This window comes from Simochromis diagramma, unplaced genomic scaffold (genome assembly GCF_900408965.1).
Source record: "Simochromis diagramma unplaced genomic scaffold, fSimDia1.1 OVJJ01000361.1, whole genome shotgun sequence".
Lineage (NCBI taxonomy): Eukaryota > Metazoa > Chordata > Actinopteri > Cichliformes > Cichlidae > Simochromis > Simochromis diagramma.
In genome coordinates this window covers 12,472,097-12,488,201 of record NW_024386860.1, presented here as the reverse complement: position 1 = coordinate 12,488,201, position 16,105 = coordinate 12,472,097, and the positions used below count along the sequence as shown (strand labels likewise).

At 36.8% G+C, this 16,105-nt stretch overlaps 2 protein-coding genes across 4 annotated transcripts in view; one reads left to right on the top strand and one right to left on the bottom strand.

The window, feature by feature from the left end:
- Nucleotides 1-4,533, bottom strand: part of atg5 (ATG5 autophagy related 5 homolog (S. cerevisiae)) — a 46,683-nt gene extending 42,150 nt beyond the window's left edge. The window contains exons 1-2 of one of the 3 annotated variants that reach the window (XM_040030614.1): nucleotides 4,256-4,533; nucleotides 3,658-3,816 (exon numbers count right to left, since the gene is read on the bottom strand). In XM_040030614.1, coding sequence (XP_039886548.1) covers nucleotides 3,658-3,765 — 108 coding nt within the window. In that variant the 5' untranslated portion in view covers nucleotides 3,766-3,816; nucleotides 4,256-4,533. The remainder of the gene's footprint in view (nucleotides 1-3,657; nucleotides 3,817-4,255) is intronic. The other 2 variants (XM_040030611.1, XM_040030612.1) reach the window with 2 other exon arrangements.
- Nucleotides 4,534-4,614: 81 nt separating this feature from the next.
- dctn3 (dynactin 3 (p22)) lies at nucleotides 4,615-9,374 on the top strand. Its single transcript, XM_040030615.1, has 7 exons — nucleotides 4,615-4,785; nucleotides 6,094-6,178; nucleotides 7,653-7,739; nucleotides 7,906-7,989; nucleotides 8,205-8,263; nucleotides 8,352-8,411; nucleotides 8,644-9,374. Exons 1-7 carry the CDS (start codon nucleotides 4,684-4,686, stop codon nucleotides 8,728-8,730), a joined length of 564 nt encoding a protein of 187 aa, XP_039886549.1. The 5' UTR covers nucleotides 4,615-4,683; the 3' UTR covers nucleotides 8,731-9,374.
- Nucleotides 9,375-16,105: the final 6,731 nt, after the last annotated feature.

Genomic DNA, 16,105 nt, shown 5'->3' with positions numbered 1-16,105 from the left:
GTGGTGCATGTGAGCTATGTGGCATAGCTACGGCAACTACATAGTAACTGCTGTTAGATCACAATCCCTCAATTCACTAGAATTAACCACATTCAAAGACTCTTAAGACTTAATTTACATGGATACCCTGAAACTTGAAGTACATGTTGGTCGGGACTTGTAAACAAAATAGATTATTTGCATAATCTATGGCCTGTATTCACAGGACTTCTTAGGACTTAAGAGTAGCTACTAGTGATAACTGCGGTATGCTCTACCCTAAAAATAAATCCTGACAGAGGTAAAAAAATTTCACAAAGCACCACAGGCCTTGAAAGAACTCTCAATGTGAAAAAATGTTAGCAGTGGACAGGAGGACTTTTAGAAGGAGACTCATCAGCAGAGAAGGAAATGGTAGAAAGACAAAGTGTAGAGCAACCATTTTTCCTCCAAGTGAGGAACAAATTCACAGTTTACATATTTGAGTTAATTAATGGGTTTGTTTTGGGGTTTTTTGGTTTGCTTTTTTTTTTTTGAGAAGATCCAATTATCACTAAAGACTAGCATAAGAGATCAGTAAACACAAACTGAAGCTGCCATATTGATATTCATGGTGTGCTGATTAACTCAAATCAATCAATGTACTTAGTTTCATACAAGAAAACACTCCACTTGCTGGATGCCTTTAAACAGCAGAGCAATTGTATCTTTTTTTCTCTTACAGTCTGTACAGCAGCTGATTGAGACAAGGTAGAAATAGTAGTATCAGAAGTGTCAGAAACCATAAAATGGAGTTACAGTGTAGCAGTAATTACTTTGATTTGTTAAACCACAGTGATCTCATTATCGTTTACAGCATTTTCACAGTCTCAAACTATTACACACTTAATTTAAATTGCCACGGTGTTGCTGGTGTAAGTTTTAAAAGCTCATCATTTATTTCCCTTAGGATAAACAGATAAACAGAGTAACTTACAAAATATCCCAGAACTGTGTATAAACACAAGCAAAAATTATAGGCATGTCATTGTACTTTGGCACAGACTGGTTTGTAATTCCAAATATTGTGTAAATATTGTCTAAAAGCTAGTGTATTCAACTGAAATGTCCATTACATTAGGTCAGTGATTCCCAATTGGTGTGCAGTGCAAGTGCAATTGTGTTCCTTAAGGGAAGTCCAGGTGTGAAACTGGTTCACCCGAAAGACAAAACTCCTAAACACAAACTTAACAATGCGGTGTATGCTGTACAGTGCAGCGAGGAATGCCCAGACCTCTACATCAGAGAGACCAAAAAGCCACTTCACAAGTGCATGGCACAACATAGAAGAGCCACCTCCACGGGACAAGACTCAGCAGTTCATCTGTATCTAGAGGACAAAGGTCACTCTTTCGAGGATGCCAACGTTCACATTTTGGACAGAGAGGACAGATGGTTTGAAAGAGGAGTGAAAGAAACCATTTACGTCCACTGTGAGCGACCATCTTTGAACAGAGGCGGTGGTTTACGACACCAACTGTCTGCCATCTATAATCCAGTTTTGAGATCCCTTCCCAGACGCCTTAACGCCCACTCACATCCTGGGCCATCTGACCTCAGGAAATCACATGATAGGGTGGGGACCAGGTTTCACAATGAGCTCACCCGAAACCCTGGCTGATTGTGACCCACACCTGCTTTCACACCTTGGCTCATGTGATTAGGTAGAGGATCATCAGGGGGTCATTTGTCCCTCTTTGGGGGGAAACTCCCACTAGGTTTAAATCTGGGACTCTCCACCATTTGACCTTAGAACTGAAGAAGCTTCTCAGATGAGAGGTGAAACGTCTTCAAGCAACTCAAGAAGTCCAGACACTTTTCTTTGCAAGCTCCTTAGACTACGATGACCTGGATGACTGAGAACCTTCACAGACATATCTATATGTATTTGTTTTTTATCCTATATGATTTTTGTCTACTTGTTCATTTATTTGTAAACCACTGAGTCTGTAACAAACACTGATACAGCAGACATATACAAAAGTCATGAGCCACCCCTCATTTCTTTGTATTTTCTTTAGATTAATGGGAAATGGGAGCCGCAAGTTATTGAAAAAAGTGCAAACATACATGGAAATACATTGAGTTTCCACACTTCTACCAAGCTAAAAATCTGTATTTGGTATATCTGGTCTATTCAGGTATCCTTCTACTGCATTTTTTATGTGGGATCATAGCCACTCAGATGCTTTCCTAATGGACCAAAATCTGATGGCATTTTTCTGCAATCATAATTCTAGCTATTTTGACCAGATACTCAACACACCTGGCTGAAATGTAGCCCGAAACTGTGACAGTCTCCAATGCGCTTTACAGATACACACTGTTCTACGTCTTTCCTGACCTCCTCTGTACAAACTAACAAAGTTTGATTTCAAGTTTGGATTTATCACTCCATAATATGTGTTTTCAGTCCATTTCTTGTGTAATTTGGCATACCTCATCCTTTTCTCCCTGTTTCCCTTCCTTAAGAATGGCTTCTTGACAGCCACCCTTCCACTAATTTCTGATGAGGCTTCAGTGAACAGCAGATAGACAAACTGAAAGAATACATGCACCTCTACTGTGTCAGATCTTTGCTGGGGTTTTTTTCTATTTCTGAAGGGTGTGAATTTCAGATACTTCTTATCTGCTCCAGATAGTGTTTTAGGCCTACAATTTCCTATTCTGCCTTCCACCTACCTAACCATTTTCCTGTGCACCACGCTGAGGTAAGTCATGTTTTCACCTAATAGTTATATGTGAATCACTTTATTGGTGCAAAAATACTATTTTATGCCTGTCAAACTGTGTTACTCTTGGCAGTTTTTATAGATTCAAATAAAGTGATGTGAACAAATGATTTGTTTTCCCCCAACAACACATTATATAATTTAAAACAGGTTCCTTCCTAAATTTATTATACATAGATACAACAGTGATTCATCCCTTGAGTTAGGTTTTTTGCTTCTTTTATGTTTGTATGATTCATTGGACGGTGTAAAGTGGTTTAAAAAAAAAAAAAAAAAAAAAAAAAAGAAAAAAAAAAAAAAATATATATATATATATATATATATATATATATATATATATATATTATTTTGAGAATGGTCAGCTACAGGGACTGTACTGAAAATGAGAGCAAAAGGAGGCACAGTGTTCAACGCCACTCAAAGCCAAAGCAAAAAAAGCAACTGCAATAATGTCTGGCTACCTGGAAGTATAAAGAAATGTAATTTTCGCAAGCAAGAACAAAATGTTTGAAAAACACTTTGTTAGACGATACTTAGAACTACACCTATAATCTATGTAGGTTTGACTATTTTACTAATGTTTTCGGTTCAGGTGAGGCCACAGCCTGGTCAGCTACACCTCCACACTGAGGTAGTTAGTTCCTTCATTTTGCTTTGACAACTCTTTTACATCATTCTTATCCTAGAACTCCTTGCTGCTGAGTGGATCCTCGGAATGCTTATGAATATGGGTCATGTACCCTTCTGTAAGCAGGCTTACAAAAGTTAAATAAGAGGCTTCCTTCTGACTGTGTTGTCTGAAGGACTTCCTTGAAGCATGCTTCGTCAGAAAGCATTAATCTCCAAAAACAAAAGTTAAGTCAGGCCTAGATTTTGCATCATGTTAGATGAGAACAACTGTACTTACATAATAAGCCTCGGCTTCCCTCTCAGTAACCTCATCCTGGTTCAGAGTGAAGCAGGTGGGTATCCGGCCGAACCAAACGTCTCTCAACACGTCCTTGTCATCTGCCATGCTGCTGCTCCCAGTGGCACATAAAGAATGAATTCCCCAAACAGATGCCTGCTTCAGAAGAGATAAAACCGTCCTACTGTCAGCAAAAGATCGGAGCATGGCTAACAGGCAAACACTGACAAAACTTTCAGCATCCTTCAAACGCTGAACCTCAGTTCAATAACCAGTGCAAGTTAAGCTAGCACCACGTTGGCGCACTTCAGGTTTGAGTAACTTAGATATCTCTTAAGTAAATTGCCAGTGAAGTTATTTCTAGGTTACAGTTCAGTGATAGGTCGCTACCTATCTCTTAGACCTCCAAAGGAACTCCAAAATTGTCGAACTACGCAGCTGTAGAGCAAAAACTGATGTTAGCTCGAGGGCTAAGTAGGCTAACTTAACCAATGGAAACATAATAAAGAAATGTTTAAAGTCCAATTACAAAGGTAATGATAATATTTCCCACAGACAGAAATTCTTACTCTATGAGAAGGAGATGGGTAAGGCTTACTTTTTAGTCGATATTTTGTAGATATATTGAATGGAAAAGGGGCCTATGTTGTCATTCCCCCGCTGACACCGGAAAAACAGCAAAAATATCCCGTTTACCGCAAAACAGCGACCACTGGCGACAGCTATCTTTACTAAACCAACTACAGAAACATACCAAATGATCTGCAATTTTACGTTGAAAAAGACACTAAAATTTTAAAAATAAATATTAAATGCTTAAAGTATTTTAAAGCGTTGTAGGTTTTGCATCCATCCCCCACCAAATAGCCGAGTGGTAAAGAGAACCGGGGGCGACACATCATCAGTATGCGACGGCCCTTCTCAACTACGTACTTCTCCTCCGCCTGAAAAAAAAAAAACGAAAAAAAAAAAAACCCTTCTCCTCCGCCTGTTTGGGATCTGTTGTGTTCATCGGCAGCTCCGGGAATGGATAAAACAACTGAGATGGATAACCTGGAAATGCGTCTCCGGGCGTTAGAGAGTCGTATATATGGCGAGAGAAAAAACAAGAGCGGAAAACCTGCAAAGGTTTGCTTATATTACGTATATCTGTATATATGCTAGTTGTTAGCCTTGCGGAGCTAACGTTGGTTGTGAGTAAACGCCCTTTTTTAAATTTATACACTAGAATGTTAGCAGAAGTTGTTTTAGTTGTTCAATTTAGTTTCGCACAAATATGAGAAATTTACTTTCCTGCCCATCAAGAAGCTATTCCTTTATTTTTTATAACTGTTGGTTATTTAGCTTTCATCTGTTTACATTTAAAAAAGCTGTACGTTGTAACCTGGTTTTTGTGGCGCTGTGCTTTTGTGTCTGTTCAACTTAATCATAATCAACAATACAATAGTCTGACACGGTTAAACGAAGAAACCTCGGCTAGCTAGTGATGAGATGCTTTTTGAGGCGAGGGGACTCAGCAGGGTATCATGTGATCTGGGAAAAAACTTTCTGGCTTACAAAGAGGCATTTAAGTTGGTTTGTTTTCCACTAGATTTTGTAATTCCAAAGGTGGAGATATTGCTACAGTGTGCTGTTAGGCTTAATATAGTTTAAATTCAAAGATTTGAGAGTATTATTGCCATTTCAAGACATGAAGTAGCATAAGAGGGAACGAAACTAAGGAATGAGGTTCCTGTAAGACAGCACTACAAGAAGCTAAACGACTAAAACAGTAATACGATTTAAAATGCTTTCTAAATTTAGAAAAGCAAAAGGTAGTATGTACCTCTACTGGAGAGACGAAGAATGAAAGTCATAAGAAGCAAGACAGAATGCATGTATGTGAATAAGGAGACAGGTGTCATATGGAAGAGCAGGGGTAGTGAAGTTGGATGAGTTTAAATACCCGTGGTTTAACCATCCAAAGTAACAGACATTGCACAAGAGAGGTGAAGAAGAGAATGCTTGTTTTTGCTTCTGGTCCTGATGCTGCACAGCCTGTGACATGTGATGTAATACTGCTTTCCAATGGTCATCTGTGGAGACCATTATCCAATATGTACTGCAAAAAGCCAAATAAGACCTTAAATGTAGTAAGGGAATATATAGAATATACAGACAGCATATATTTAGCCTGCATCATGCTAATTCTCACATTTCTTTTAGGATAATAAGATTCCAGTCCTCATAAGCATGAGTAGAAAAGATTTGTTTTAAAATGCCATTAGGTTTTGTTGGTACCTTCTATATCTCCCAATGTCATATAAACTTGACTCTTGTATGCATTTTATGTGCTAGCATATTCCTCTATATCACACCACCAAAAAACAAAAAGCAACAAAAAAAAAAAAAAAACCTTGCTATCTGGATGATAACCACTAACTTTTTCCCCTGCAGTGTGCAGAGTCATTGGCCAGGATTCAGGCCGGTCTGACTAACACGGCCAATAAGAGAGAACGAGTAAAGATTCTGCACAAGAAGAGTGAGTCACACACTCTGTCAATCTCTCAGCCCCTACACTTTAGATTACTGGCTTGTTGTATTTTTGTGAAATAATATTTTAACATTACTCAAAATTAGCAACTACTTTACACTGATGTGGTTATTCGTATTATACACGGATACATACAGTAATTTATTTTTTTGTTTAGAGTTTCATTTTCTTCAAATACTATCTTAACCATTAAGATGCATATAGGGCTGGGCGATATATCGAGGTTTTTTTTAAAAATATCGATATATTTTCATACGAGATATAAGATGTGACAATATCCTTTATATCGATATAGTCTATGTTACGTTATAATTATACTTGTGGAGCCGCAAGTTTGCCTCTCTTTCGTCCACTTTTGTCTCTACGCAACGTTAATCGGCCTCGCCTCTCCTTCACCGAACACAACTCCCCCTCCTTCATAGCTTCACCTGCAGGCAGCGACAAGATGGACACGGCAAATCTCCGTTAACGAGTTACCGCGGATCGCCCCGTGCGTGGGGCTGGACGGCGTCAACGTGTTAGCGAGCTAACCGCGCTAACGGGCTGCATGGCCTAAAATCCTTTCATTTTCTCCAAAATCGACAGCGCGCCTTATGTATGAATTCTGGTTGTGCTTACTGACCGCCAACCGATTTTATGTGGTACACGGCGCTCAGCAATCTGTCAAAAAATGTTTTAGTACGACTTTGGTAAGCTACGGAGCTGCACCGCTTGATGGATTGTCGGAGCATTACGGCTACCGTAGTCTGGAACTCGCGGAGTGATACGTACTGTGCTTCAACGTAATATTACCGTATTGTGTGTGTATAAGGACCATAAATGTCACCTGTTAACAAGAGACATGGTTACAAAGAGGATTTCAAACTCAAGGCTGTCAGTCACGCAGTAGAACTTGGGAATAGAGCAGCTGTGAAATCTGTCTGTCTTTGTTATTATGCTCATCGTCTTTTAGTTTACATTTTGACTGCACAATTGTGAGCTTTTTGTTATGCGCAAAAACAACATTGTTTTCTTTTATTTATGGAGCATTATTATTTAATAAATGCTCATAATTTATTTTTGAGTAATTTCTTCATGTACATCTATGCTGTATGTTAATAAAAGTGCCTGTGTGACATCTGGGACACAGCTTTGACTAAACTCTCTTTTTGTTCTTACCTTATGGCTTTAAAAAAAAAAATATCGACATATATATCGTATATCGCCATCTAGCTAAAAAATATCGAGATATGAATTTTGGGTCATATCGCCCAGCCCTAGATGCATATCACTAATACCTTTATAAACTGATGTGTTTAGTAATGTGGCTACTGAAAATTAAAAACTTGAAAGGGCTCAAAATTTCTGTGACAACCTTTAATCTTCGAGACACCAAAAGTTCTTGCAGAATTTTTTTCCATTATTTAGATTTTAGACTTAGCCGATTGAACTTTTAATCATGCTCATTGGTGTTGTGGTGCAGTTGAGGACCTCTTAAAGTACTTGGACCCCGAGTTCACAGACCACATCACTGTGCCTGATGCCATGAAGCTGGAGTTCATCCTTGCAGGTAAGAACTCTTAAAAATTCAAATGAAAACTAATATTACTGAGGCATACACGGGCATTAACTTTAATGTCGATTGCTATATGTGCAAATTGTATTGGTATTAAATTTTTTATATATATTGTAAACAAGTAGAAGCTGAATCCATTTCTTGCTCTGTCTCTTTGCAGAGGAGGACTTCTTGCTTTCGCAGGCTGCTTTACTGGAACAGGTCAGCAACCTGCAGCCACTGCTGGACAGCACCTACATCAGAGGTGAGTTTCACTTTGTAGGACACATTAATACCCAACAAAACAATGTCTGTTTTGTCTTTTTTTTTAAATTCCTGGCATCATTTTGGAGGGATCTTATGCTTAGTTTTGTTATCTACTTTTAGCCAGGGTTTTCAGCCTGTTTTAAATGGGTGATAGATGTGCCTATTGTAGTATTCCATGTTTTACCTCATCAGGTCTTGTTTTTTTGTTCACAGATGTACCAGAACATGCCACCAAGCTGCAGCGCTTATCACAGATTCACATCAAACAGCAGGTAGCCCTTTCTTTCTTTCTCCATCTACTCCTGTGGGTTTGTCTCTCACTAGGTTTTATGTGTAAATATTATTCTGTTTGTTTTACAGGACCAAAGTGAGGTTCAGTCACAGGAAGTTAAGAAGCTTTTTGAAGAATACAACAAAATGGTACACTTCAATTTTTAAATTCCAATGATTATGAGAACAAAGCTATAAGTATATTCTTAGGGTAAACAAAATAGGGCAAAAAAGGGCAAACAAAAACATCTTAAACTTAATTAGCAAACTACCAAAGTTTTATATCTATAGCTACTTTGGTCAGTCATGGAGAAATTCAGAATACACAAGTTGTTGCTGAGCTAAAGCTCCACCCACTGACAACTGACCTTTTGATTGGCAGATGTTCCTGTTGTCCAAGCAGTTCACCCAGTGGGATGAGACCCTGAGAAAGATGGAAGAGGCCAAAGGAATCCGACCTGTGGAATAGTGATTGTCAGCATACGTTCAGATGACAAAAGTGGAAAAACACTGCACTGTGGTGGGAGTGTCAGATATGTGAGGCAACGGCATCATCACATTTCTTTCTTTCTTTCTTTTTTTAAACATTTAATTTATTTGAATCAGGTGATATAACGTTGATAATCTAACCTGATGTAAGAAATCCTCAAAAGTGTAAGAAACAGTACATTAACAATTCCAGAAATAGTCACTGCAGGTGGTAAAATATTGAAGGCAGGTTTGTCTCCCTGCTAATGCTGGTGGTGCCAGAACATAGTAATACTGTCACTGATACGAACCCAGTCATATAGGAAAAAACTGGGTTCCCTGTAACCGTTTATTTGTGGATGAATTCATTCCTATCACTCAACTTGTAGTTGTTATGCTGTTTATTGTCAGACAAAAGTACTTTACTTGTAATGCATTCCTGTCCTCCTTACTGTAGGCATGTCACAAGACTTAAATTGCTCTTCCCCCAATTCAAAAACACACTAGTTACTTCCCTATGGATGCTTCTTGACATGACTTATAAAAACTTAAATTAGTTTCAGTATTTTTTCCAATATTTGGTTTGAACATTTTAATTATATCTGATTTATCTTACAGCAAATAAATGTTGTTGATAAATAAATAAACTTTTTTTGGATATTCAAAAGTGTTGCATGTTGTGTGTGTGTGTGTATATGTGTGTATATATATATATATATATATATATATATATATATATATATATATATATATGAGTCTTACAACAAAATTTGGATCTGTTTAGGTCTGTTTGTGCATTCTTATAGATGTTTTGTCAGTTTCCAGCAGGTTACTCCATTTTATTTTTGACATTTTCACAGAACAGATGACATTGAAACTTGGAAAAAATTAACCACATCAAGAAGCAATATAATATTGTCAGTGTATGTTTACTTCAAAACAACACTGAACACCATATTACCTGTATATATTACAAGGTGATGTTGCACAACTGACGACCAATAATTATTTCTGCTGCTGTCTCGTGTAAGGACAGAGTACATGACTTTTCATTTTGTTCGTAACAGCTCAAAGAAAAGGTGAGACTTCTTTTCCTAGTTAAAAATTGCGCAGCATAAATGAAGGCACGTAATCGAAGTCATAGTAAACTCTGTCATCTCTGCTATATACAGTACAGTATATAGAGAGATGAGACGACGGGGCTCCAGTTCCATTCAGTGTAAAAGAACAACAATAAATATAGTAAGAGTAAGAATAAATATAAAGACTGGGCTAAGGGGAGTATATACACTTTGAGGTAAAAGAGTCAATAAGCAAAACAATATACCGTAGAAAAAAAAGACACTGAGTTTTGCTGGATTGCTATCATCCGCTGCCTGCTCATGGCGCCGAAGTTTGTTTGTTTTTAAATATGTTGCTTGCTTTTGATTTGAACACAACTGTTCCATTTGCCTGGGGCACTTCTGTAATTGGTGCTTTGTAATGTAGCAAAAAAACAAGGACATCAGCATGGACTCTTGGACTCACTAGCATGACCAAATTGATATCATTCCAATCCCAGGAGACTCTTGGATGTGGACAGCATGATCAAGGCTTGTGGCGACGGGACTCAGCAGGGTACCATATGATCTGGAAAAAACATTTCTATGTGGACAAGTGGAAATAGACCTTTTCTTGAGTTTTGCATTGTATATAATACAGAAACTATCTGATGCCTGTACTACAAAAGAGGATTTTGTATTATCCAGGTAACTTCAGGGTTAACTTACATCTTGCTTTTCTGTGGGATATCACGAAGGTGGTTCACTTTCCAGCAAATGAACATTTGCTTAAGGTTACACGTTCTGTGATGTTTACCATGAAGGTTGTCTGAAGGTTATAGACAAATAACCTTCACAAAACCTTAAGGGAACACAAAGGCATATCCTCCAGCTGCTTGCAAATGTGGTCAACCCTTTTCACATTTGCAAATCTCGATTCAGTTGGAATGCATTTGAATTGCAAATATTACAAAGTTACCTACAAAAGCAACCTAATTAGTTGGATGACCTATTACTGTGGCTAAGAATAATTCAAATTGAATAATCAGAGATTTCAATATAATACAACGGTACAACAGTTCATGTTCAAGCCAGGTTTAGAGTAATATGACAACTGTGTAAATCCAGACTATGATCAGTGTGGATTTAATTTTTGTTCAAATGCTGAATTACTTACACCAAACTCCATGAAAAGTCTTCTTCCTTCTCTCCAAGCTATGCAACAAGGCAGCGGATGGCTACTTCCCTGTGTATTTCAACTGTATTGTGCTGTGGGTCATCACCAACAAATAGCCAGTCTAAATAATATTCATACCTCAGTGATCTGCCTGATTCTCACTCCTTTAGCTCATCCTCTTGATGAACTATAGCCATTAGTTTTGGGGTGTAGTGGTCAAGTTTAGCTATAAAGGTAGATTCAAGGCTTACAGTTATTCTGAACAGTTACTGATCTCTTCCTTTATCTGTAGACCACACAAACAGAAAAAAAATTGCTATAGGAAACTTCAATCATTATTAAAAACAATTGTCAAGCTTCACTAATATTTTAAACTTCCTTAAAATTGATAGTAAAGACAGATAATCCACCACAATAATCATTTAGTATTTTTTTAATAATAAATGAAGTTTATCTATGCACAAATAAAGTCTTAATTTCAAGTAGATTCCGACAGTATCATCCTGGCATAGATTGTGTGAATCATTTGAATAATATTTCACACAACTTGATGTCTTAAAAAGGTAACAACAATGGATACAGCTCTTGAGATTAAAAACAATACTTACTTAAACTGTATCACAATAGTAACCAAAATAATTTACAATGTAATATAATGTATAGCATTTTGCAAGTTTTATAAAGACATAAAATGAGAGACAGACAAAAAAAGAAGCACTCTGCCTATTTTTATCCTTCTCACAGAAAAAACACTGTGATTGAAATTAGATAGAAGCAGATAGCAAAACGTTATTCATGCTTTGTGTGTTATTCATCCTTATATGATCGTGTTTTGTCACATGAAACTTCATAAGTCTTATCCACTCCTATGCTTAAGTTCAGAACGGCTAAATTACAGTGCTAAATAGTAGCATTACTTATTTTCTCTTACAGTCCTGCATTTAATCAAGTGGTGGTAACAGGTCTGATGAACCGCTTTTTAGAGTGTAGACAAATTGGCAAAATATAACATTGGAAGGCAATATCAGAAAATAATAGGAAAATACATTTTTATTGTTGCTGATAATTAGTTTTAGGGATGTGATGATGAAATTTGTATCTAACTCACCCTATGTGTTGATTTCTAGTCTGAAACCTAAACTCCAGGTTAGATTCACCACAAGTTACCAGTGTACTCTGGGAAGAAGTGAACCAAATTTGTAGTACAGTAAACCAAGGGCTAATCCCAGATTTATATGGATATGGCAAAATTCTACTAAAACTTTATGTTGACTCTCTATTTAACTCCCTTGTATACAGTTTTTTTCCCCTTTTCATTCTACTGTTTTTTATGAGCCTCAATATTAAAATGCTTTATATACATCAGATATATCACAGCTTGACTGAAGATGATGCATTATCTATTACTATTTTGTGACACTGGGAGAAATTCAGCTGATAGAATAAACCATCTTGACTGAATATGACAATTTTCCATTTAATTTTCTAAAACTATGAAACATTTCCTCAGTACTGGACTTCATTTGTGGATATTTGTTCATTTTCTTTGTCTAATTATTTTACTTGTTTCATTTTTTGGATTGCCGTAAAATGTCTAAGTAAGAGCCTGAAGGTCTTTCTGGTCATTTTCACCACCACACATTAGATGGGAGCATCAAACTTGCTTGTGAAGACTCATCGGTGTATTTTGTAGAACCGCTTTATTTCTACTTTAGATTTTTTTATATAGTTGTGTTGCTTGGGGAGCTTGACACGCCATTCACTAATAAAATCTAAAACACCAATAAAACACATTTTCTCTTCTTTATTTCATGTAAGACTTCCTGTTAAATGAGGGATACACAGATGCAGACTGGGTTGGAACAACGAACACTGTTACTCGTAAATCCAGTAGGAAGTGTGGTCGGAAGTGCTGATGGAACACCCAGATTCTCAACGTGAATCATCATTATTGCCTATTTTCTCCAGTATTTCTTTAACATTGATGTTGGGATCATTTTTCGCCTTTCCTTCAAGTTTAGCGCCATGCTGTAAATAAGAGGAAAAATAAAGACCAGTTACATTTTGTGAACTAGCTCTCCATTTAAAACAAATAAATACTTCCTATCAACAGGCACGTAAAGAAGCTATGGAGTAATGATACTTTTGCATATAAATGAATGTCTGTTAATTTAAGCTATTTGCAAAACAAGCTGCTGGTTGGGAGGTAATTCTATTTGTATTTTTTGCTATTCTAGAGCAACATGAGCCAGCTTATTTTCAGGACATTTGTGAATGCCATGAAAACAAAGGCAGCTTAACCCTCTGTCTGTCATGATCTGCAGCTGCAGATCGTGTGCTTTTTTTTAGTGAGGACCCAAACACACACAGCATGGACTAGACTTAACAATAAATGAGCGTGGCTGATATCTAACATAAACAAAACAGGAAACCGAAATAAAATGGAGGACTAATCATGAAAAAACTAAACTGGGAAAGCTACAGAAGAGACTTGGAAATATCGTGGAAACATGGAGACACGAGGGAGTGTTAATAGACACACCGACAAGTGACTGAGAGAGAGAGAAAGACAATATATACCCTGAGGGATGACAAGGGAAGCGGAAGAACATTGGGAACACAGCTGGAATGATTAAACATATCAAGACGGGGGAAGCAAAACTGAATACACCGAACACAGGATGAGAGACTGGCAAAATTAAATAGGAGCACTGGGATGAACGGATGAACACAGGCGTGACACTGGGGCAGGGACATGGGAACAAGACAGACTTGTGACATGACAGACTCTCACAAGAGACAAAGGCATGAGGCAGACACAAGAGGAACCTCACACACAAGAAACCATAAACTAGAGATACAAATAACTCAGAAACATAGAAAAAAATAAAACCTAAGACTAAACAGTATAACTTGGACTTAAACCCTTGGACATCATTAACTAGCAATATGTTGTGCAAAATTAAAAAATGTAAAATCATGTAATGAAGAAATGTGCTTGCAAACTAAGTGCCTCCTACCTAAGTGACTTACCTGAATTGAAATTCTCACTCCATAGCGCACATATGTAGCAAGGTGTTCACAGTTGTTTTTCCTGGGCTTATAGGATCCACAGTCCCTATACTTCTCTTCAATTCGTTTCTTTATTTCATCTTTAGTGCCTACTTTGTACCCCTTAAGATTGTCAAGGTAGTTATCCACGAAAGGTTTTGAGTTCATGTTCAGTGTACTGAAAAGACAGTTGGCAATGGGTGCCTGTTTGCCCGTTATTAGACCCTTAACTGCCTCGCCAACCGTACCTAGAGAATAAATAAACAGAAACACAGTTTGAAATACAAATATGCTGCTGTCAAAAAAATGAGAGATGTAATTTTACTAGGCTACAGTAGCTTTTGAATAGGAGGCATTTCTTGACCAACACCATTACATTCCATTAGTTCTGAGGTCTCAGAAGTGAGTTTGTGACAATTGTTGGTTGTATTCATCTTGAGCAAACTATGAGGTAACTGTTCCCCTTTATTAACATCTTTGTAATAAAAACTTTTTCAAAGAGCTTTCTCTATGGAGGATAATGACTATAAATATAACAGTTACAATGACAAGCACATAGCTTTACTACAACATGATATTTTACTATGTTGCTCATCAAGAAATTGCCATGTTTTTTTATTATTAGTAACTGTTTGTAAAGCTGTATTATTTTATATTCAGATCAAATACACTTGCCTTTAAATTCAAATATGTCATGCTTTGTTTTTTTTACCATCAAAAGGTTCATTACCCACATAAATAGCATAATGCTTAAAGAGACCTTTCTTTTTGGTGGGTAAACGTTTGATGGCAATTATATCTCCAAAGGTGAACTGTGGATGAAAGAAAGATGTTAGTTGAAATTGTTACAGATTATAGCAATTGTTGTTCTCTTGTTTTTGGTTTCATTTTCTAATGTAATATAAGGACATTATAAACTCAAAGTGACATAAAATCATTTCTTTACATTTTGCATAATAACAGAAGAAAAGAACTGATATAGTGTGAGATTAAAAATATAATACAAGTCCTTACATCACCATAAGTCTCTATTAGTAGGACCGCCAGCTGAAGAATCACAAGCAGGATCGGCTGCCTCATTTTTTCTGTAATGGGAATATGACAGGATGAACAGAGAACACAGCAGAACAGTTAATCATGTTGAACATATTGGATAATCAATTAAGTAGTAAAAAACATTTTTGATAATAGCTTTAAAGGTGAAGTGGTTCTATTTAACATCACATTTTTTGAAAATAAAGAACAAATAAATAAATAAATTGAGAAACAAAACGATCAAATGACATACATCAAACGTGATATATTTTATGGCTGAAAGTGCACAATATGCCAAAATCACAAACTCAAAATATCAAGGCATCCCCTGAAATGTTTTATTTATACTATATTAAACTTGTAATTTAATTAAAAGAAGGGCAGATGTTGAAAAGTACTAACTTATTGAAGTGTTTCTACCCTAAAAAATAAACCTTCACACTGACCACAGTCAAAGAGTCATGTAAAATATCCCCAGTAAGACGAGAAGCAATAGATATATCAAAGAAAACTTTCTTACACAGTAAGCTGTTTTTGACGTTTAGAATTCAGAGCTCAGAAATAACTTCCAAGATTTTTTTCTGCACCTGTCAGGTAAAAATAGGTCACACAGCAATTCATTATTAGTAGTTATCATACAGGAGTATGTCTTAAAATAAATAAATTTTAGATGTCTTACCTTGTTCGGTATGACAGTGGAAGCCTGCTGGAGCAAAATCAGGCGTTCTGTTTTATACGATTCTGAGAAATACAGCAGAAGATGATATATCTCTGACAATACCACATGTGCAAATCGGCTCATTCAAATGATTTAACTTAAAACATCTACACACATGCTTGATATATGTTGGCTGAGCGCTGTTGTGAGGTTTCCACCCAGACAGCATCTGATACCTGGGTCTGGCTTTTTATTAACTGCAGTTCTCTACTACATCTTTAGCTGCTCTTTATTTTCCAGTTGGAAGACACCAGTGTGGACAAGGACAGTCCTGCAGACAAGAAATTAAACAATTTCACTCTGTTTACAAAAAAACAATAGTATTATATTTTAGTGTTGTGATTTAGTGGCTTAT

Bases quoted from the DNA above. Each gene is read 5' to 3' on its own strand.
- dctn3 (XM_040030615.1), top strand. From the start codon at position 4,684: ATGGATAAAACAACTGAGATGGATAACCTGGAAATGCGTCTCCGGGCG. The intron at 7,740-7,905 runs GTAAGAACTCTT...GTCTCTTTGCAG, and splicing joins GCTGGAGTTCATCCTTGCAG to AGGAGGACTTCTTGCTTTCG. The intron at 8,412-8,643 runs GTACACTTCAAT...TTTGATTGGCAG, and splicing joins TTGAAGAATACAACAAAATG to ATGTTCCTGTTGTCCAAGCA.